The sequence below is a fragment of the Zosterops lateralis genome, assembly GCF_965231275.1.
Source record: "Zosterops lateralis genome assembly, chromosome: 2".
Taxonomy (NCBI): domain Eukaryota; kingdom Metazoa; phylum Chordata; class Aves; order Passeriformes; family Zosteropidae; genus Zosterops; species Zosterops lateralis.
Window position 1 is genome coordinate 40,757,707 of NC_139763.1, and position 24,404 is coordinate 40,782,110.

The following is a 24,404-nucleotide window of genomic DNA, read 5'->3' on the forward strand; positions in this document are numbered from 1 at the left end:
GTGGCTCTCACCCTGTGAGACCATCATACTTGGACACCATTTGGCTTTGGAAACAACTAGTACTTGCAGTTTAGGAAAGCACAAATGCCAACAGACAATATCTCCCACTGCTCCCATATGCTGGCATGTGCCCACAGCCACAAGCTGCCCCTACTTTCTCTCCACAGCCTACAGGGAGAGGGAAAAGGGCGGAAAACAAGAAAGTGATCCAAAAGAAGAATTCAACCCCCTCCCAGATAACTTCTTTCATGTAACATATCACAACTATAAGCAGACTGAAAAATAAAGGCCAGGAAAAGGTGAGTTATGCTCATCACTGTCAGTAACCATTCATTCCAAGCCCGCACATTTCCTCTTGTTTATAAAGAAACACGATTTCCCAGCACAGAAACAGGGTGCTCTTCACTCCCAGTTACATGCTAACCAAGACACCCAATTTCACCTTATTTACTAGGGTAGATATTTATCCCCATGACCCTTAGAGCTTTCATTTGAGATTTATCCATTTTAGCAGCAATTAAGCATCCAGCTGCCCTGCAATTCCTTCATATCAAGTGAAAAGGAAGAGTACTTTTGGAGAAACACTTAGGCCAGACAAAACTGGACAGATGAAGCTGGCCTTCATCTCGTTGCTATTTCGCTTCTCCCCTTGGATTACATGATCTTTAACATGATGATGTGCTTATTTCTTGTTATCATTAACATTCATGAGGTATTTTGTCTACTTGCTGTTAGGAAACAGATAAGTGCTTACATAAAAGATATTAGAGGACATAATCAGCATATTTTAAATAGTCTTCTGAAACTGAATTCAAATGACTAAACTACTAAAGACAAATATTCCTCAATTAAAAAAAAATGTAGTTAACATCCATTATGAATGGCTAGCTCTCACCACCAGCTATTTCAGGATATCCTGACATTAAATCAAGTATTTAAGGAAGGGCTTACATTTCTTTTTGAGTGATGCTGAATATATCTGGATATGTGCCCTTGCTGGAGATTTATAATTAGGGTTAGCATTATAGTGAGCAATTTTAAAAGCTTGAGAAATCACAAGATCTGCTTGACATCACATGTGGATTCAATACGAAATATAAAAATTCTACAGACCACATATTTGCCATAGTACAAAAAGCCATTCATCCTGAAAGCAGTTGAGACTTGAACTTCCCCCACCACCTGCACTTCAGCAGAAGCACAACCAATGCTCCTCCACTCCTGATAATTATGATCAAGAGATGACAGTATTGAAATCCACTTCGCTTCTCATAACTGCTGGCAACAGTGTCCCCAAATGTCCCTAAATACACTTGTGTACCCAAATATGCCTAAATGTGCTTTTAAATAAGGCAATGAGTGCATTAAAAGCAATGGATTTCTGTCAGAGCACTGCTGCAGCTGCGCTAGTGGCCACAGTGGAATTCAACTCACCAACTTTGGCTGTCTAAAAGTTACATGTTATGTCTAAACTTATAGTCCGGCTTGTCTCTCCACAGCTGGACATGAGAGAGGTATCCTGATAGGAAATTCATCCCATCTAGAGAGAGATGGATCACACACTTGGAGTGTATTGCCCACTGGAACAACTCTCACCCCACTGACAACTAGGAGAGCCTTTCTTACTCCTTGTGAATCTGATGTTCCAACAACTAAAATGAGATAAGATGATATGAGATATTCTTATCTAAAACTTTTGCACAGGTAGGATTTTATGGTCCCACGCTTTTTGCTTGCAACTTTTCCACATGCCTGAGATGCCATACACGTGGCATCTGCTTTCCTGGGAAACAGAAGAAAGATACATTTTTATAAAGCTGGCAACTTAGGCAAGATAATGGTATTTAGAGGTCTAAGAAGCCAACACCAGACAAAGCAGAAATAAAACCAGTAGGATTGAGTACGTATTGCAAGGACAGGTTCTCAAAGCTGAGCTACAGCACAGGCTATGAGCAACAGCAAAATCCTCCTTTTTCTATGTGTGTTGACCAACGCTTACATTTTGCCTCTAATTCTGATTTGTAAATCCCAAGTTTTCTCAAAGTAAAAATAACCAATTCCATTCAACAGCATGCTGATATGTTCTTCTGGAGAAATTGGCTGCTTGTGGCTTGGATGGGTGCACTCTTTGCTGGGTAAAAATCTCTCAGGATTGCTGGGCCTAGAGTGGTGATGGAGTTCCATCCAGCTGGTGATGGTCACTAGTGGCATTCCCCAGGCCTCAGTACTGGGGACAGCCCTGTTTAGCGTCCTTACTGATAACCTGGACAAGGGGATCAAGGGCACCCTCAATCAGTTTGCAGATGACACCGAGTTGGGCAGGAGCGTTGATCCACTGGAGGGCAGGAAGGCTCTGCAGAGGGATTTGGACAGGCTGGATTGATGAGCTGACATCAGTGGTGAAAGTTTCAACAAGCAGCCCAAATGGTTGGCTATGAGGAAAAGCTGGAAAAGTTTCTTCATTGAAAGGGTTGTCAAGCAATGAAACTGGATGCCCAGGGAATTGCTTGAGTCACCATCCCTGGAGGTTTAAAAAGACCATATGTAGATATGGTGCTTTAAAACATAATTTAATGGTGGACTTGGTAATGCTGGGATAACAGTTGGACTTCATGATCTTAAGAGGACTTTTCCAACCTAAATGGTTTTATAATTCTATGAAAATAAGGACTTCCATGTTGTTTTAGACTTAAAGCAATGCTTTAAGGAGATTCAGAGTCCAAGAGCAGCCTAAATAATAAGGATCGAATTTCAGCTTAGCAGAGCCACCCTGTAAGGTCCTGAGAACCTGTGCTAAGTGACTCCCCGGTGCTGCAGACATATGGAGATGCTCTTCAGGAACTGAGCAGCTAGCAAGGCCAGCCAGCTGGAACCTCCCACAGTATTTTCCAGAGCACATGCAGCTCTACGGGCAAAATTTTGCTAGTAGGAAATTGCTCAGCAGTGGTCTTCAAAAACAACGAAGAAACTCAAGTAGGAAAAATGTAAACCAAGCTCTTTAAGTGCAAGCTCCTGCTTTAGGTCTTCAAATAAATGCCAAATAATGTGAACAACATGTCTGTCCAAGGGCCATACTTTTCTACTTGTGAAGAACTGGCATTATGAATTAAAAGTTACAGTTAAGTAACTAATACACTCAAGTCTCTGATTCCAGCAGGGTCACACTGATAGATCAATAAGTGATTTGGAAAGATACAACTCTTAAAACCCCATTATATAGCTATATAGTTACACTGAAAATACATGTAGCCATGCTTTTTTTCCCTCACCACTTAGTGTAACAGGCTGAAAAATACCCATGGCACATACACCATGCTTGCAGTTATACAAGAGGAGATTTATAGCCCTGTTTTAATGACTGCATTTGCCACAGGCAAAAATCTGCTTACTGTTACTGTTATTTCCAGCAATAGTATACTGTATTAAATGGACAGAGTTTTTTGCAAAAAGACCCAAATCCAGCATAAAACATACATTAACCTTTTATGTTGCTGCTAAGTGGTTTGTGAAATCTGGTTTTGTGATTACATTTAAGATGTTTTGTGCAGTCAGCATGAGGCAAGAATGCTACAGAGGGGCTAGAAGGACCTCTAAAGATTCACAATAGGCTTGAAATACTGCATGTAAATCACAGTTTCAAGCATTACAGAAGTCCATACACCATAAAATGATACATAAATAAAAACAAGCAAACAGAACAAGGCTTTACTTTCCTGAGAATATCTGAAGCTCCTCAAAGCTGACAACAAAAATAAACTAGAGATTCAGATCCCTGCAGCACTAGGTCTTTAACAAAACCACACCTCTAACTTCTAAATCATCATATAATTAATACTCTAATATATAATAACACAATTATATGCTAGGATGCCAGGAACCATGCTTTGGAAAGAAAAATATAATTTGCTAAGTTTTCAACAAGTGTCATGAACTCAAGACTCAATCCTGCAATTGAAGCAATCAGTGGAATACTCAGCATACAGGATATAGTACTATTTCTGATGGTTCTTACATGAAAAGAATGGTTACTCTTCATAGAGAATCCCAAGCCACTGCTGCAACATCAAGTATTACATTTTCATCAAACACCTGTAAAAAGACTGATGGAAAATATCACCCAAAATTCTGTGCTCAGACTCACCTTTCAATACTTACTATTCTGCTTTAATTTTCTGAGAAGTTTCACTTTTCATACTAAAAAACCCCAGAACTATAGACTTAGGTCCCTTACAACCACACACCTTGAACCAGAAATTTTGAATGTCTTTGGAATGTCTCCAACCTCAAGAGCATCACTATGTCTGGATTAATGTGTGGGTACTGTTTTCACCAAGCAGGGGGTTTCTCACACTCAGCAATAGAGCAACACATTCCTCTTTTTTTTTTTTTTAAGAAATAAACCTTTCAGTGACTGTGCTGGCTACTACATGGCTGGTTTTTAAGCACATGGGTTATGGTCACAAAGGCATCAATCATGTTAGGGACACCAGCCTTTACATTAAAACTCTGCCCAGAAGTTACTGCTACTGAAAAAACAAGTTTGTGTCCTTAAGGCAAGAATGAGCACAGGGGAGGTAAAAGGAGGAGGTTCCAAAAAATCCACTAGAACATGGTGGCAGCCCTCTCTGAAAATTTCCCCTGTACACTCAGAAGGAGAAGGGCCAAAACTCATTTGGTTGTTCTACTTCATTTCTGATGTGTGCACATACATCTTTTACTTGCAGTCTGTACTACAGAAAGGCACATGCTATCACAGACAGGCACATCTCAAAGTGATACAAAAATAAAGAGAAGATAAAGCCTTTCACACTCTGTAGCAGTTTACTCGCAGATAAAACTTCACATCCAGTAGAATAAAAATTAACCTTTGATTATATCAAGACTGAAATAATAAATATTACATTTCCTCAGCCTCGGAAGCATATCTTCTTTTTATTCTTGACATTTGTTTATATGGTTAAAAGAAGCAAATAACAAACCCAACCTTTTAGCCAAATACCGTAACAAAGAGAAACAACTAAAGCAACAGCTGGTCTGAGTTGCATCTGAGTTTACTGATGCTTTCAACTCAAAAGTCTGAATGTCTGCAATAACAAAACCAAAGAAACGTACTGTAAATACCCCAAGAGGTGAACAGAAGTCCAAGTAAGAGATCTGAGGAAGAACTTCAGCTTAACTGAATGGTCAGTTTCTGAGTTACCTTGATTTTTTTTTCCTCTCACAAACAGGCAGAGCCCAAAACCAGACCATGTCACAAGAGTGGCAATAAACTTCCTAACTAACCCCTGGTGTAGGGACTTACATAGGTGACAAATTTTTCCAGGTGCTGCTGGATTGTAAGTGGATGTCACCTTGTCACCTTTTTGCACTAGGGCTGGCAAGCCTCAGCAGCAGAAGGACCGAAAATTCCTTTGCCTACAAGGTTCAGTGACTCACACTCATCACAGAAGTGTGAAAGTAATGAAAGAATTCCTTCACTGAAGGTGAAGGGGAGTGGGGGAAACGTAAATGGATTTTAAAGAAATCCCGTGCTGAACAAGAGGAGAGGGCTGAACATCAAACAAACTGTACTTTGGGTGGGAGGCAAACAGAATAAAATAAAAACAAGAGTGCGCACAGTATATTTCAATGTTCTTTAGTTTGCCACTTTATCTTCTAAGTGGTAGGTCTTTCCTCAAAGAGAATGATGCCCAAATAAGTAAAAACCTTATGCCTTTTTAACAGAATGTCTTGGCTACTACCATCCTCTATGTGCAATTCAAAATAAAGGCAAGGCCTATGAAAGCAGAAAAAAAATCTAAGAGAAATAATTAAAAATATATCCAATGACACCAAGATATCCTGAATCAATATGTTTTTGACAAAGGCATCAATACTCTTCCACAAATGCAGCAGAAATCTGGTATGTCTGGTCACATACAGCTGTTTCTGCATATAGTAATATTCATCCAGAAAAACAAAACAAAATAAACCCCCACTATTATTATGATCTAGGTCTTTTTGGTAAAAACTCAGCAAATCAGTTCCAGAAAATCTGGTACTGTGAACTGTCATGCAATTAATCCAGGCATAGTCAAAATACACTGGATTGGTGGGCATGAAAAAAATTAGCTTATGTATTTAAATGATGAATTATCTCCCTAAGAGATGACTCCCTAAGACTGTGCAGTTAAATCAGGAAAGTGATAATACAAGCAGCAACTGGCCATCGAGACTCGATGATCTTGAGGTTCTTTTCCAGTCTAAATGATCCTGTGATTATATTCTATGATCTTAATTTTGTCATTTCAAACTTGTGTCTTTCATTGTGGACATCTTACTTGTCAGCCACTAGGAAGCATGATTCTTTAGGAACCAGATTATCAAAAGATTGGTTATTAACAGAGAACAAATAACCATGGGAAAGTTTTTTTCTCACTTACAGGCATCTCACTTTTCACCTTCCTTGACCCAGAATTTGAGACTCACAGGTGAAAGTCTGAGATAAAGATAGAAGCTTCCACAGAGCTAATCCATCAGAACCCTAATTACCAAAGGTCTGACACAATGTCCCATATGTTCACAGACATCACTTTAAGTACATCAAACAAGCTGAGGACAGGGACAAATTTCCAACTAAATCTTTCAGGTGACTGAGGTGCAGGTCTTCAGCTCAATCAGCATTTAAATCGTCACTGAAACTCCCAAAATGTCAGCCTAATTTGTTATTCTTAGCATTCAAGTTTGAAAAGTGTGTTCTCAAAGTTAGAGCTCACTGAAATGTGAGCTAATATAATCTACAATGATTACCTGGGACAACCTCCAGAGAACACCCATTCTGCCTGAGTTTTTACACCATTTTCTCTCCAACTTTTCATACAGCATCAGTTACTCCAGTGACAGGATACTGAGTTAGACTACAGCACCTGAGAGGTAAGCAGCACGCCTTCCCCAGTCTTTTCTCATACTTCCATTAAATAACTTTTCACATACTAAATTTTACTTAATCTTTAGAATGGAATGTTAATCAAAAGCATATGCATACCTTTGATTACACTGATTTCCAGGGGCAGCATAACCTTATCTTGTCCTAGACTGTGCTACTTCTAATGTAACTGAGTCAACATTTGAACATTATGGCAGGCCACTACTGTGTACTGGGGATGGTTTATAAGCTTAAGACAATTGGAGGTTATACTGATTTTCTCACAGTTTGCAATGATGAAGGTGATGTTGACCACACCTGAACAAAAGCCAGGTGTCAGGAAAGCAAGCAAAAGCAGAAATAAAACTCATTTATACACTCACATCAGCTGCAGCAGGATGTTAACACAAGAGCAGGTGGGTATTAGCCTGGCCATGAGTAAGTTTAGACTAGAAACTAGAAGGCATTTTTAACTGTTTGATTAGTGAGGTTCTGGAAGAGTTTTCCACAGGGAATAAACAGGGTCATAAACATAAGTACTAAATATATTTAAATTAAACGTACATAAAATAAATGTAGTCAAAACAAGCTTCAGATGCGATTATATAATACGGCTGCCTGCAATAAGATAGGACCATTCCTACTAACCCAGAAAATCAAGTCCCATCCTATATTCCCAAAGACAGCCTAAAGGAACCAAGCAATGCCAACTCACGATTTTCTCATGAACACAGAATTTTTCTTCTCTAAGCCCCCACTACTCAGGCTGATAGGAGAATCTGTTTTATATCTGAAGAATGAATAAATTAAGTGTTAGCCTGGAGTTTGAGGTGAAACACTTTTAAAATATGGACTCTTCAAGCTCAAAAACCAGAAGGCAAATAAAAAGAACAAAACATCTGTTACTTCTTAAAATCTTATGGTTTCTAAGCCACTGGAGGCAGAGGGAGGCTGATTCATGATTTCTGCATGCTTAGGTTGACAATTCAAAGAAGCAAAGTGTGAAGGAGTTCAAAACTAAGTACACAAAAGCACTACGATGCCTAAAAATGGAAGAGTGTAGACGGCTAATTTAAACATTGAACTTTCAAATGAGAGCTCTTGAAAGTTGTTGCTTTAGAGCAGGAAGCAGCTATGAGCTTTGACCACAGCCCTCTGGCTGCTCAGAAGCTCTTGCTCAGACAGTCCTGGCCACAATGCTTTTTGTTTTTCAGCTGTTTTGAGGTCTTCTTCCTTGGTTTTGTCCTGATTCATTGCCAGTCATAGTTCCTCCTGCTCTAGAGGTTGGTCATTACTAAGCAAATGTCAGTAGACCTATCAAAAAAACCCAACCCTTTAAAATTATGCTGATATGTGAGGCAAATCATGTACTCTATCCTCTTACTATCAGACTCTTAAAACTCCAGCTAATTGTAAAAGCTGCTGCACTTCTCAGGTTTAGGCTTGCTTCTTCATCTGTTTTTAAAAGACAACTTACCTCTTAAATGTTTACTTACATTGGCTCTGCATATCTGCATTCAAATGAGACCCAGGTACTGCAGTAATATCAAAATTATTTGTTTGTTATAATTATAAAATTAATTTCTATTATTCCTGGTAGACTCCTGAGAACAATTTCTCAAGGCAGGATCTAACCCAACTATTTGCTAGAGGTAATGAGGATGATTGAGAGTTCTCATGTTTTTGAAGATGTGGGCAGATATGAGTTTCAAGCACAAATGGTGGGATGCTATCCTGTTCACAGTATCTCCACAGCTGCTCTTCCTCTCTGGTGTCATCCCTTCGCACTTCCCTGATATTTTTCCAGCTTTGACTGCTCCATCTCTTTATACCATCTGCTACCTTTGACATGATACAGAGAAGCAGGAATCTCCTCCTAGGGTACACCATCAGGACACAGTAAGACCTTACCACCACCTTGACAGCTTGAATAAAGTGCAGCTACAAGGGAAAAAAACCCCAAACTAATAAAAACTAGCCATCCTCTCTGCTACACTAACAGCAGCAAGCCCTGCCTTGCTTACAGAGCACAAATGCTTCAAATTTTGATTTAGATCCTTGATGGGAAGATCCAACCTCCAAGCTGTTCACTGTCTCTTGTGACAAACAACTCAATTTGCTTTGAATTTCATGCAAGGCAGGTGCCATTCTTTACACTCAAATTATACTTGATGAGTTTGAAGGCACTTTAGACTCATGTTAGTGGGTAAGCAAGCGCCCCATTACTGTCCAAAGAAAATATTTTTCTAAATAGAGTGTCAGGTGCTGACAAGTACAGGAACACATTCTTGTATACTCCAAAAGGAAAATTCAGGAAAGGTATCTCAAGAGCTTTGATAAACTGGAGGCATTAGAAAATTCTTTTTTAAATGGGCTACATAAAAGAGCACTTCAGTGAGTCAGTAAGAAAAGATTAAGTTCTTGTTTTACTATTGTTTTGTTTTTCAGGTCTGTCAAGTCATACCCAAACTCTTCAGCTTTTTCTAGCTTTATCCTAACCTACATTAATGGGCAATATGAGTCAGGAGTTAATAAATAGCAGCCTCTAAACCCTTCACAAATACATTCCCACAAGGCACAGACCTGGGGTTTGGTCTTCCGCATCCCAACATCAAGTACACTTCATACCAAGACCAAGTTTAGTGACAAAACACATCCATGACTTCTGGAGCAGGAAGGTGAGCTCATGACTGCAAACTGAAATATTTTCATAGGTATGGTTCAAAGCCAAGCCCCCTCAGCCTGCTCTCCTAGAGGCCACAAAAATACAGATGAACATCTAGCACTTTCTTATTCTCAGCTGGCTGGGTTCAGGGTCCTCACTTAGTGCAAGGAATAACAATTAACTAAAGCACTCTGCTGCTGTTTGTCAACATTTCCCAAGGCCGTTTGTCTCTCCCCTTGTGCCTAATGCCCAGCAGAGTGAGGCCAAAGCTTCCCAAAGATGCTGTAACACGAAGTTACCAAAGAATCAGTAGTGAACAGTGTCACATCTGTGAACAGAAATATTCATACATTAATTTTCACCTGCCAGGCTGCCTCTGTATTTTAGAGGGTAATTATAAAAACAAAAAACCAGACTTTTTAAAATCCATGTTACTTGGTATTTGCTGCTTGTACATTAGGGAAAGGTGGTCACTAGGACACAGTCTGAGCCATCCACTTCCCTCACACACTGTGCTATATTCTGCTACAGCAGAATTGCTGCTTCAGACCTTGGAAGCAGCTGCTGACCTTGAATTAGCAAGAAAAAGTTAAATATTTTAATGGTAACAAAACAACTGTTCTATGAGTAACAGTTTTATATTATCCCAAGGGCCATGGTTTTGTTTATGATTGCTCAGAAATAACTTTTCCATAACATAAACCCTCTTACTTGAGCACATCTCTACAGCTGCATTAGTCTGTTGTGTCTGCAGTCCAGAAAATGAGAATTCAAATCCTTTTCCATATTTTTTTAAACATTGTTTCTGAATGCACAATCAGAGGAAAATGACACAAGCATAATCCAGTCTGTCCACCTCCCAATCTGAACAAGAAACTACAGTACAGAAGAGAAGCAGAAGAAAAATCTGCTAAAATCTTCAAGAAGTCCTTAATCTATAATTAATGCAAACAGCATCAAAAGTCTGTAATTCATCCATATCACATTCATATTTTAAAGGTACAGTAGTTCTGAATTATGCTGGGTATGGAGATAGTTTAAAAATTAAAGAAAGAGCATTATTTTCAACAGATAACAATATAAATAGCATTGGCTTTCACAAGGTAGAAAATATTTTTTCTTTGAAATGAAGAATTGTTAAGCATCATCTGTCAAATCTCTAACCTTTTAATTTTACTTTCACGATCACAGAATCATATAGTTTGTAAAAGTTCTCTAGGATCACCAAGTCAAACCACTAATCCAGCATTGCCAAGCCCATCATTACACCATATCCCTCAGTGCCACATCTACAGCCTTAAATACCTCCAGTGACAGTGACTCCACCACTTCCCTGGGCAACCTGTTCCAATGCTTGTTAAAGCTTTCCATGAGGAATTATTTTCTTAATATCCAATCTAAACCTGCCCTGGTGCAACTTGAGGCAATGTCCTCTTTACTTCCTAAAGAATGTTTGTAATAATTTACATGCCGGTGTTCCTCAACCCACCACAGGCATTGCTGTGAATTAATTTTTCTCATCAAACCTAATATCCAGCAACACACTGATGTGCTGTGAATTTTTAAACCCATTCAATGACTTACTGAGTCATACCCACTCATTTAAATGAACTGTAGCCATTTAAAAAGCAACCAGTTAAGAACATTTCACAAAATACTCAACTCAGCGTTGGCAACCGTGTCTGCTACCAGTCCCTATAGAACTGTTGCTCTGGTAATGAACCCATCACTCTTTCTCCATTTCACCTTCTTTCTCCTAAATTCTGTGTACTTGGAATTATGCTGTAATATAAAATCTCCGCAACCCAAAATTCTTCAATAAAATAATGTTTTCATTCTGTTTGAATCTGTCTGCTTCTAATGAAGGCCCTCAGGTTTACTCCCAGTGCTTGCAGGACTCAAAGTCCTTACAAGAATGTCCTTTACTGAGCACAGGACTCTATTGCCATCAGTTAAGAGAGGGAATGCACTCCAGTTCTGCTATGCAGAGGGATACTCATAATCCAGTAAAATACCATTTCCTCACTGGGATAAGAAACACAAAAGGAAAAGAAAGAATGTATTCCAGCAGAACAGGTATCAACATGGCTGTAGCATTTGCTGCTGGACCATCAGTACTGGAAAAATCAACTGGATATGCCCAAGAGCAGGAGGATTTTTGTTAGTCTTTACAGTACAAATTTGAAGATGGCAACTCTAGGAAGCAACTAACAATGAAGGAGACTGAAGGCAGAGGAAAAGGGTGGAGTGCTAGCATTTCAGTTTGGATTCAGTTTCGATGCAATGATGCTTGCAAGCACAGACACAACTGGCAGGTATGGAAGCTACAAAGCTTCAAAAGGCTCCTGCTATTGTTTAGGTAACTTATTTTAAGTCGATGGTGCATGAAAAACATGACACATGCCATAGAAGTGGATAGTGCCATCTACAGTTGGGTTGTCAGGCAGTCTCCATTATTAAACACTGTTTTCAGCTCCTTTTAAAATTTTCCTAGATGATGTTCCACCCTAAGTGGATTTTCTTAGGGAGCTTTCAACCACAGCAGTTTAGGCACACTACTAAAAATTAGAAGTGGGAAACATTTGCTGTATTGCAAGTATTTCATTGAAAAGTTTCAGGTGGTATCAGGCTGCTGAGAAAGGGCTTAAAATCTGGACAAGGAATAGCCTACTATCAAAACCATTGCATGAAAAATTGCAATTTTTGAGAAGGTCTAATTTATGGCCTATGACACCTGTATCAAAATGTGGAAGAAGGCTGTAGCCTTAATTCTACAATGTACTTACATCTGAATGCTCAAGTTCACAATGGGAACATTCTTTTTGGCATTTTTATTCAGCAATTTCAGACTTATTTATTTAAAAAACCACTTCTGCTCCATCCCAATGAATCAAATTCTTCGCAATAAAAGGACTGACACGATCACACATCCACCTCCTCCCACCAGAAAATATCCAAAAGATTGACTGAGTGCTGAAGACAGTGAACAGAGTGAAAATTATTATCATATGATCCTTTTCTCTTTGCATCCAACATTGTCTTCTAGAAGGACTTAATGATTTCAGCTTCTTACAGTCTGAACAGTCTGAAACTAATGTAGGATTTAGCTTTATGACCATAGAATCTACTGATGCATCAGATGTTTTGGCAGTAGAAAGGAGCACGCAATGAAATTATTTTGAAGCTGTCATTTGCATATACCCAGACAAGCATTCAAAACCAAACTGAAATATTGTTCAAAATCCCCATGGAGATTCACACATTTCAACCCCTCTCTCTCCCTGTGACTACACTGCTGTGTCCCATTAAAAGTCCTCTCAGTCACAGAGAAGCTTGCATTAGTAATTCCCAGCAGGGACTGCAGCTTCTTGTGTCATTTCTGGAATGCCCAGGAAAGCTGTGCTGGGAAGTCCAGCACCTGAATATCCACACACTGATGACAACTGAAGACTTTTGTGTTTGACAGCCATTCTGGAATGGCCCCTAAAACCAGAAAAGGGCAAGAGTTGAAAACTCTTTTACACAGTCCGAACACAGAGGGAGTGTAACAACAATTTCTTTACCAACACGTGAACAGGAGACCAAAATCAACTTTACTGTACTGCAGATTAGAGCCAGGAAGGTTTCCCTTTGTTTGTATTCCGAGGTCTGAAGGCATAAGTCCTGACAGCTCCTAGGTTAGTCCGAAGTCCTGGACTTTGCCTACCCCAGAGGCCACATATCCCATAAAAAGAGCTTCCCTGGGAGACTTTCGTGCAAATCTAGGCAAATCTTCACAAATCATCTGCTCCTCAAAAGGACAGAAAAGAGTATTAATTAAAATGTTATTTCCCTGCCCTCAACAAACTTGTAGAAATGTTAATGCTCTTTGGGTAGGATTAAACTGTCTAGTCACCTCTTCAAAGGTAAACTGAATAAGGTAGTGTCTGCCTGCTGATTAACCAAGAAAAAACAATCTGTCAGAGGAAAACACTCCTTTCCCTTTGGCAGGATGACATTCACATCTGAAGGTGAAATATTTTCCTGTGCCGAAATAGATCTCAAACACTGTCACTTGACAAGTGTACTCTATCAAAGCAAATAAATGGCATTAATGTGTGCGGTTCATTGCTAGCTCTTCCTTTGGAGCACGTAGTATCATAACTTTGCAAAAAAACCCAAGAGTTAGGAACCAGGAAAACAAGAGTCAGAAACCAGGAAAACAAGAGTCAGAAACCACGATCCCCAGCACTGGCTGGGGTACATAGAACTTGGTAGAACCAAACCGAGACAAAAAAGGAAGAGTTTCTGAAATATGCCTTGAGGTTTGCTATGTTTTTAGACTGCAGGTGGCAAGACCTCTGAGGAACAGTTGGATTTGTGGCCACTATCCTACCCAAGCTCCTGTTCCAGCTGGCTCCATGCACAGTGCCCATCCCTAGTAGACCCAAGTGGGTTTGCTGGATGTGGGTGCCACTTGTAACAAGCAGGCTTTCCTAAAATGAGTTGACCCTTTAAAACATGTTATGCTTACTTCTTTCTGCTTAACCTCCTGCCTTGTGGTGGGATGACCCTAGCTGGTAGGTGAACCCCCATCCAGTCACACTTACCTGAAGACAACAAGAGTTTTCTTCTCTGCCTTCTTAGGCTGGTACTTGAAGATAACTAGTGTCGACAGGCAGAGTTATACAACCTCCATGCATGAAACTCTCCCCCTCTTCTAGAGCAAAGAACAGTCTCCAGGAATCTGTATTACCTTCCATTTGTCAGAAATGGAGATTTCTATTTATCTTACATCAAAACTTCTACACATAAGCAGGGTACAGGCCTGTAATGTCTTATACTCACAGCATGATTCCTGCAGTTGGCTTCCTGCAGTTCTCCAAGCATGCTTTTTTACACACCAGCAAATTTATAATTTCCTTTCTGCTTCACATGGCTGTTTTTTGGGCTGTGGCTCCTTGGCAAGGAGTTCACTGGAAGAGCTGCTTTCTGAGCAGCACACTCTACTGCCATGGCCAGCTTCTCTTCTGCAATCCCAGTGTACCAAACATCCTCCCTGCCTCATTATATGTCTCTCTGACCTGGTTTCACTCAAGCTGAATTTTAGGCAAGTTCATCATTCTGAAGAGACATGCCTGTAGAGCCCAGAAAAATAATTGCAGGCATTCAGTTATACTTCAGCTGTACTTGAAACATTGCTTTCGACATACAGAATCATGATTTTTATCACGCAAAACCAACTCCAGATTCAACATGGAAAATTTGTAACATTCCTGCAATATTACATGCTCCCTCTGAAAAGTACATACTTTCCTGAGAAGACCCTCGTCTTCAATCAGTTCACAAGACCTTGTCCCTTCCTTTTCTACCATTACAAACAAAAAAGGAAATAAAAATTCTGTAAAATCTTTATTGTAAAATCCATATTCTGCTTATAGGGACTATAAACTGCTAATTAATCTGAGAATTGCATCTTCTTTTCCTATTGTACACCAATCACAAGCTATTTAGTGTCTGTTTACACTTCAATTAATTCATCAAGAAAGCCACCACAAATGAGAAACAAAATTCTGTGTTGGAACAGCTTTGTCATCTCTATTCTACAATTACAAAGGACGGAAAATGGTAGAGCACCACGTTTTGTGACTCATTTGACACTGAACCCTCAAGTGGACTGTGCACTAGCAACTTAGCAGTGCTCAGAACTAAGGAAGCAGCTACGGGTTCCCTTTCCTTTCCCTTTCAAAGATTCATAGTGTCCCACCACATCAAGGCCTGAATCAAGCACAAGAGAAAACATCTCATATCCATCTTTATCAACATCACATGAATCTTTCTAACCATAAATTAAACATAATGAATGAAATAAACATCTTGTTCCTCACTCAGCTGTCAAGAGGAAAAAAATATGGTTACTGTCAAATACCTCACTAAGATGTGTAAAGATCACTCAGGTAGGGTGCAAAGAAGCTAAAATTCCACATCACACAAAGAGAAATTAAGAAGATTGGGGACATTTCTGAGCCTGGATTATGCTAGACTTCTTTTCCTCCTAGAGTATGCAGTACTCTCAGCAGTGAACTGAAAAATGCATAATAAACATAAATTTTGTTAATGGCATATCAGGAACACTGAAATGTCATTGCTCTTTTTGCTATTGAAACCAGAAACAAGTAACATATTCTAGAAGGTCACCTGAGTTTATTTTCTTGTAATCTACCCTTTAGAAATAAAATAATTCTGTTACATCAAATACAAATTTTTCACCAAGCTGCTTGAAAAAAACACATCAAAATGCACTATTTCTTCATTTTAGGGCTGTATTACCAAACATTCCCCCTGCTGCTGACACCCTGTTTCTCCCCTTTCTATCTTGTCTCCTGTCTCACCACAGCTCATTAGAGAACCTTCCTTCATCTTCCATGATGCTGGCTGGAAAGATAGAAAAAAACACAAGAAGATCTTCCTTCATTATGGCTTCAACACAGTTAAGATTGTTTAAGGGGTTGCTTTGAAACCTACACTGATAAAAACCTACATCTGATAAAAATCAGATTGAAGAATGAAGGTGTCATTTAAAGACAGTATTTCCAAAACATGGAGATGTGTACTTTCCACAACACAAAGCTGACAAGGCTTTCTCAAATAAGCTCAGTGCACTAGAAGGAAAGTGTATGTCTTACATTTGGTGAAAATACTTTCCCTCTCAGTGCTTTGATCAGTCTATTGGCCTCCTTTTCCACTTAGCAATACCACTTTTTTCCCCTTAATCAGCCCACTGGGGACAGCTGCCAAACCCACAATAACTTTTCTCAGGGCACATCTGCTCTCTGAATGAGCAAAATACAGACATATGCCAGGGCTTTGCACCCACCGTCTTTTTTCTTTCTTTCTTTTTTTTTTTTTTTTTTTTTTTTTTTTTTTTTTTTTTTTTTCCTCCTGGGTTCCACATTATTCTTCCAAAACAGATTTTCCTGAGCATTTTCCACACATCCTCAACACCTTCAGGTCTTCTGAACAAGCACTGTATCTTTTGCTCCCGCTGAAACCTTTGCATCCTGCTTTGGTAAAGTGTACTCTAAGAATTGCCCTTTCCCCCTCAGATGGCTGGTGCAAAGGCAGTGCAGTCCCAGTTAAATTTGCACTCTATACTTACCTGCTGCATGCAGCAGCTTCAACCCAAGGACAATTTACACTTCTCACAACAGCAACTTAGCAGAGATCAAAAGAGATGATAAAGAGCTAAACTTTGCCATGCTAGTGCGTGCTCTCTAAAGCTCATAAGAAGTTACTGAATTATTTATTTGAGAACAAAAAGAAAAAGAATTTTACATTTGAAGGTGGCAAATGGCCTCATTTTCAGTGCTGTTAATTCAACATCCCTAATAAGCATCCCAGAGAAAAGCATTTATTAGCCATAAAATGAGGTTTCACAGATTTTACTTTCCAGTTGAGTATTACGCCTACTATGGGAGATTAAAGGTATGTAGAACTATTTATCATTCCTTTGCCCACCCAAAAATCTCTTGCAATCCATTAAACTCCTTATAACTTAATTTTTTTTAAGTGTATCCTAATTTTGTTGTATCTTTTCTTCTCCCTGGTTTTACTAAACTGGGGTTTTTTGTTATTACTGATTTTTTTTCTTTCTAGCTTCTTTATTGCACTTCCAAGTGACTTTGTATTTTGCTGCTGCCTGTTTGTCCACAGGCTATGGATCCCTACCTCCACCATGGTTTCTGCTCATTTCTGCATGTTCTGTGTAAGAGGATTGCTCAGGCAGACCCACCTGGCAAGACCCCCTCTCCTCCTTTCCCTGCCTGATCCACTCACACTGGCCAAGAACCAAAAGGCAGCTACTGCAGGCAGCCCTGCAGTGGCTATTCCCATGCAGCAGGCTGCTGCCAGGCAGGACTTTTACCTCTCTCAAATGCAGCTCCATGCACATTCCCACAGATGATGTGGGATTCTGGAAGAGCAAGGGGGAAGGTAGCAAAGTGCAACATTAATAAGCTTTTTGGCAAAACCTGGGCCAAAGCATAGAATCATTTGGTTTGGAAAAGTCCTCCAAGATCACAAAGGCCAAGACAGCACTGCCAAGTCCACCATTAAACTGTGTCCCTCACTGTCACATCTACACATCTCTCTAATACCTCCAGGGGTGATGACTCCACCACATCCTGGGCAGTCTGTTCCAATGCTTGACAACCATTTTGGGAAAGAAATTCTCCCTAATATCCCATCTAAACCTCCCCTGGTGCAACTTGAGGCCATGCATGTCCTCTCATCTGGTCTCTTGTTACCTGGGAGAAGGGACACCCACCTCAGGTGAGGCAGTACCAGGCCACCCAACAGACCACAGCTTCTGAGCAAGGTCATAATATGGCAACAGAGGGATGAAGTAAAGAGAAGCCATGAGATGCTGCAAGTCCTTGACTGCCACTTCTTTGTGGCCCTCATGGAACCTTTCATGTGAATCCTTCTGGGCTCGCAATGGCTCTACCCACGCAGCCACCAGCAACTCATCCAGTGTTGCCAAATCCCTCCAGACACTTCTTCTGCTGCCTGAAAGAGTGCTAAAATCAAGGTCATGGCATGCCAATCAATGGCAGCTTAGGTCAGGAGGGCTCTGAGGAAAGTCAGCATAATCTCTGCAAGAGCACCACACCTTTCCCGACAGTGATCTCCTCCTTGCTACTCCTAACACACTCGCACCCAGGCAAACACAGTCTTCCTCTTGTCATAATTGCACTGCTTGAAACAAGGGAGTGATTCATATTTATCCACCATACAAGAGAGTGAAGAAGTCAAGTGCTCCCTGGCCACTTCAAGGAATCACTACAGGGAATGTCTCTAGTAAGCCCCGTTCCACTTTGCCAACTCTTATCCTTTTAAACATGTATCCAAACGATTTCCCTAAAACTCCAGTATCTGGAGTTACATTGTCCAATATATTGACAACCCATTCAGAAAAAAAACAACGGCCTTGCTTTCATATGAAAAACTAAAAGACCAATCCAAACACAATTTTAAAATATCAAAAAAAGCACATAAGGGGAATTATTTTTCCCACTTTTTGCAAATGCAGAATTTATTTTATGATTTTTGGGTATGGCAATATCATGTCTTTGAACAACCAGGCAGTACTCTGTCCTGCATGGCCAGTAACTTGCATGTACCAGCTCAGAAGTTTCTCTCCACCAGTGCTCAATCACCCCACGTTCCCCACAGGCTCTCTGAAGAAAGAAAGGTCATGCTTTTCACATTTGCTCTAATTCACTTGAGATTTGCCTTCTGAAAGGGATAAGAGTAATAAAGCATGACACACCAGGCTCTTTCCTATACCACCCTTCCCCCTGCCACTGACTTTCATCGTTCTTTGTTGTAAACAGATGCCTCTCTCTTCCACTTTGGGTAGGAGTTTGCATTTTGCTAAGAGAGAACAGGAAACTATCACATGGTGAAGCAGAGGAGAATTTTTTCTCTAGCCCTTCTCAAACACAGGCTGAAGTTTAATGTTTTCAAGATATCCATGATTGCTGTTCCCCACACAATGCAAGTCAGGTGCAGGTCAGCAGACTGGGAAAAATCACATAGGAAGGAAGGAGGATTATTGCTTATCCTACATTACCTACAGCAGCCCTGAAATTCTAATTAAAAACAACTTTCATGTGTCCTCTAGTACCTGAATGATACTTATGCAGAGGCAGAGCAGGATGACACCTTTCAGAGTGACAGCTTACTGGACTGAAACTTTAATGAACCCTGCTCATAGAAGCCAAGCTCAAGCAGCCCAGGAGCTGTGCAGTGCAGCTGAGACACAACAGCAGTGCTGTGCACTCCAGTTCTTAAACTCCTGCTCTATTGCAGCCTGTTGATTTCACAAAGGAATTTTAAAATGTAAGTGTTAGATATACACAATAGTTTATCAGTTATCACCTGTAATGCTCCATAAAATGTACTGCATAATACAATGTTATGCACCTCTGTTATCTGGGATGGCAATGTTCCTGCACTAATTCACTGAGTATACTCTGATTTTGATCCAACAAGGAACAGAAGTTTAATAGCCAGGCCAAAGAAAAACTGGGAAGCCTAAACAACACCTTGTAAAATCAACAATTACCAAGTCAAAGAGCCATGCCAAGAAAAGGCTGGGAGGTGAGGATGCAGGGTTCTCTCGTTCATTTTCTTTCTTTTTTTTTTTATTCCTTAACAAAGAAAGAAAGAAAAAAAAACCTGCTTAGAAAACTGACACCTACATGCGAACGCTGCTTCAAAGCTTTTAGCACAATCTTCCAGGGCAGAACAATAGCGGCTCTGTGCTCATAACCAGCTCAGGCTGTTCCAGGCAGGAAGAGGGTGCCCTTGCCTTTTACAGCAAATGTTTTTCTGTCTGACACTCAGGTCTACGAAATCTGGCTCAACCTCTTGAAAATGCGCAGTCTGTGAAGCAGGACAGTGGGCAACAAGTAGGTACTCCAGTGACTGAGGCTGTGATTAGATGCTTTTAGCAATATTTGCCTACCCCAGTCCTGATCAATTTCTGCAGTACTGAGGCTGGAAAAGAGGCAGAACCACAATGAGAGATAAAGCTGCATTTCAAAGCAGCCCTTGTTCCTCTGATGTCCTTAACGTGCCAGAAAAAGGATACCTTGCAACAGGTACTCCCTATCGTGCTAAGTAAGAGGAAAGCTCAGCTCTGCCATGAGAGCTGCCTACCTGCTAAAAAAAAAAAAAAAATCTGCTGTCTACTCTCAGGTCTATTAAAAAATAGTAGGCCAATTAGAGAGGGGTGGCTCATTAAACCTCCATGGGTTCTAAAATACTGCTCTCCACAGGTTGCCCCAAGAAGGCCTGACCAAAAAATGGTTTAACAGATTTCCCAAGATTGACATAGATCCATTCACAACTTTAAATATGGTTCTTTAGGACAGAGACATTAAAAATATCAAATGTTCTTCTGTGGAAACCAATTCTCTCTCAATCACGAAAATAGAGCAGTGACAATAGCTCTGTCAAAGAGCTTTCCTTGCAGTGAGCCAGGCAAGCTTCTGCATCTTCCCCCCAGTTTTATGGCATGACTGGAGAGTTGCCCGTTGTTTGACCTGCATGTGAACATCCCTATCACACCTCAAACTCATGCAAGCATCCCTGCTGAGCACCTTAGCAGATTCAGTCCCCCATCCCAAGGTGGTGGAAAAGGCCCAGAGAGAAAACTGCAAGAGTTTGTACTGCCACAGTTCCATCTCTCCACAGCTCTGAGCAGCTGTGAGAAGAGGGCAAAGAAAGTTGCTGGCTCGATGATCTCCTGATCTCCTGCCAGAAAGGCACTTGGGATCATTGTTTTAGTCTGGCATGTCATGTAACATATATAGAAGGCCACTACATGATTGTTTCAAACACATGGTTTTAGGATGGAGGAAAAAAAAACAAAGCAGCAAAGCTGTTTTTATATCAGTAGTAGCAGTTGTACACAACCATTCTCTTTGTTAGTCTCTTCAAATCTCAGAACACTGGTGATTGAAGCACTCCATCATATTGGAAATGCAACTTTCTCTAAATGAACTCATATGCAAACTTTTTCTCCCAGAGTAGCAGATAATTTTAGTACTCCAGAAGACTTGCAGGACTGTTTCTGCACCATGGTAGAAATGGAACTGATGAGAGAAATGTACACTCAGAAGATTTTAATGCAAGTTCTGCACTGCTGCACATGTAAAAGAGTTGTTAAGAGTTAATACGTAAGGGTCCATGACTTGTGTGGTAAAGTGGAAAGACTTCCTGACAGGACAAAAACATAATCCAAATCCTTTCTCACAAATATAAAGCCCTTAAGGGAACATAAGATCTATGTCAAGCAAGTTACTCTAGACATATACTTCCACATTCTGTAACGCAAGTGGAAATTATGGCGTGATACTGCCTACAGCAAATGCTCCATAAGAACTATAAGATTTGACTATAAGGTTCGACCATTTACAGAAGGTGTACATTACAGAAAAAAAGAGAAACCAAAAGCAACCAACAAAAAAAACCCAAAACCAAAAAACCAACCAAACAAAACAAACAAACAAAAACCACCACAACAAAACCCAACAAAACCCTCCAGAAATAATGATTTATCGGAAATATTCTGCAATGGCCAATCTTGACAACTTATTTTAATGTAAAGGCAATGAAACACACTGATTTTGCCACAATATTTAAAACGGTCATTTACTCCTGACTTCCACCCAGGCTTGTTACTCTCCACTGGGATGCTCCCTGCCTTCACATTTGAGAAAGAGCAACTGCCACAAATGGAAGTGATTCAGTTAAAAAAAAATACCCGCAGATCGTGCCTTCTGCCAAATACCCGTGGCTTCTCAGGACAACTAAGCAAATGGACATATTTCTGTTAGGACACCTGTGAGCAGAAATGTCATCAAATCCATAAACACTTACTGACCTGCCAGAACAAATGTCATAAAACAAAATTAAGGCCCATCATCCAGTTAAAAGGATTTCTGAGAGCAATTTACAAGGGCAATCTATACACGCTTACCCTGGGCAGTGTGTGATTAGCAGTGCTCTGCCACAGCTCATCTGGCATCTTACAGCCCTGGGCTTCATGGGGTGGGGAGCACAGCCTGCACTCCTGTTAATAAATACCCATTCCCATTCCAAACTCTAACTTCAAAGTGCTGCTTACGCCTCCTCAGAGAGAAAGGCTGAGTGACTTCCCTTCAACTGTACTCATCTGTGTCAAATTTTGCTATCAGTAAGTCAACGTGTAATTACAATCATCCATCCATAAAATCTGGGGGATGGAAAGAGAAAAAGAGACTTGTCCTTATTTTTCAGGTACTAAGGAGAGAACTGGGGATTTTCCAAGACTCCAGAAAGCAAAGAACGAGAGGGATCAAAAAAACTCCTGGCTGTCATTTCTTCTGATATGTATCTGGATCCACACAAGCACATACATGTCAGTGGTACACCATGGCTTTAAATGGTAACAGGAAATTACCAGATCAAGATGACCTTCATTTCTCAACACAACTGTGCTCACACCACCAGATACATCTCAAGTGAGTCGGTCTGGACTAGGCTCCATTTCTTGGTCTATTCACTCTGGCAAGATCAGCTACTGGATAAACATCAGAGAGATGCTTATCACAGGGACTCCACTGCCTCACTGCTTTAACAGAAAATCAGCTGCCTGAAAACACCAATAGTGTAGGAAGCAAAATCTCAGTGTCCCCCTGGGTTTAGGAGAATGATATCATTGGCAAAGAGCAGACTCCTGGTGAAAGCTGGTATCTCTTATTTAGCCAGCCCAGAAGCCTGTGAAGAAAGCCACAGGAAGCTAGTAATTAGCTCGTCAGTGTCAAAAAACCCCCAAAGGCTACAACCCTTCTACAACAGAAAAGGTTTCCAGACCTAGTGATTACTGTTATACGCATAAAAAATATACACATATAAACATTCAAAGACATGTAGTCTACTTTCCAAGAAAAAGTTGCAAAATAAAAGCTACAAGGCTGACATGAAGGATACTTAGCTTGGAACAGAAGTGCTACAAATAGGTATGCTAGAAGTTGACCAAATATCAACATTTTTAAGGTCATAATGATCATACTGCAAATTTATTAACAGAGAATAAAATCATCATATTTCAAAAAGCCTCTTCTCTCAGCGTGAAAAGAAATTTACATGGCACATCAAGCAAACTCTGAGTCATCCAGATCTATCCAGACAGGAAAAGGAGATGTCGAAGACAAGATGTGCAAAGCCCAAAATTCAAGTGCATTGATTTGATCTCCTGCAGATTTAGACAAAAAAAAAAAAAAGGGAAAAGCCAAAACAGGAAACTGAAAACACCTTTATCTTCAGCTCATGAAACAATTTAAACTCATGAAACAATTTAAACTGAGTTCTATGCCAAAACCAAATAAATGCTATTAATAATACAGGTTCTTCTGGCTAATAGTGGCAACAAATGCAAACAAACTGTGTAAAGGCAGAGCAGATTATTTTAACAGCTCACCACACGCAAACCTCTCTAGCATCAAGGACAAAGGAAGGACAACAATGCGTCATTTACACTTCCCCTTATGCTATCAGCCAACAGCTTGTGATTTCTCTTTTCACCTAAATCAGAACTTTTCTAGGAGAGACTGTGGAAGAGTCATTAAAAGAGAAAGGACAGTGGTACTTGTAGAAACACAGGCAGAAGGAAAAGAAAATACTCAAGAGGCAGATGAAGCAATGACTGTAAACAGGTGACATTCCTGCCACCAGCTTATTTAAAACAACTGTTTGCTTACAACACAGTAATAACCAAAAAACATTGCTGGGAGAGGTAGTATGGGAATCCACCCACATCACTTACTTGACATCTTTTACATCCAGCCTCCCTTGTGTACAAACTAAGAAGGTGTTCTGGCTGCTGGTCTGGGAAAACAGTACAATGTTTTAAATTCTGTCCTTGCCCAGTGTATTCAGAAATGACAATATTTTTTACAACTGGGATTTATATGAGGTCTGCAAAGTGCTTAGGTTTTTGAAGAACAAAATTACTCACCACACTGTGTTAAGAAAATTAAGAAGTAGCCTAAGTGAACATAAACTTGCAATTTTTAGACATGCTTGCTGAAGCCATAGGACAACTTTTCAGCATTGCAGTTGGGTTCTAAACATGCAAAGCAGCATATTTCCAAAGGAATACAAAACTCCAGGTATCAAATAGCATTCTATCTTAACTCCTCAACTTTCTTTACTAATATGGAGTCTAGAAGAGACCAAATAAAACAGCAGAAAGAAACATGAAAAAGAACATAGAAATTTGGTTCTTATCTAAGAGCTAAGGTA

The 24,404-nt window shown here is 40.1% G+C and overlaps 1 protein-coding gene across 7 annotated transcripts in view; it reads right to left on the bottom strand.

Annotated features, from left to right (window-relative positions):
* The window catches only part of FARP1 (FERM, ARH/RhoGEF and pleckstrin domain protein 1), a 163,130-nt gene that overhangs the window by 81,456 nt on the left and 57,270 nt on the right, over window positions 1-24,404 (bottom strand). Inside the window, exon 1 of one of the 7 annotated variants that reach the window (XM_083884767.1) lies at window positions 22,099-22,154. The exons of 5 other annotated variants lie outside the window; for them this stretch is intronic. In XM_083884767.1, the coding sequence (XP_083740893.1) occupies window positions 22,099-22,146 (48 nt within the window). In that variant the 5' untranslated portion in view covers window positions 22,147-22,154. Of the gene's footprint in view, window positions 1-10,874; window positions 10,972-22,098; window positions 22,155-24,404 lie in introns of those variants that run through there. One more of the 7 variants, XM_083884766.1, reaches the window with a different exon arrangement.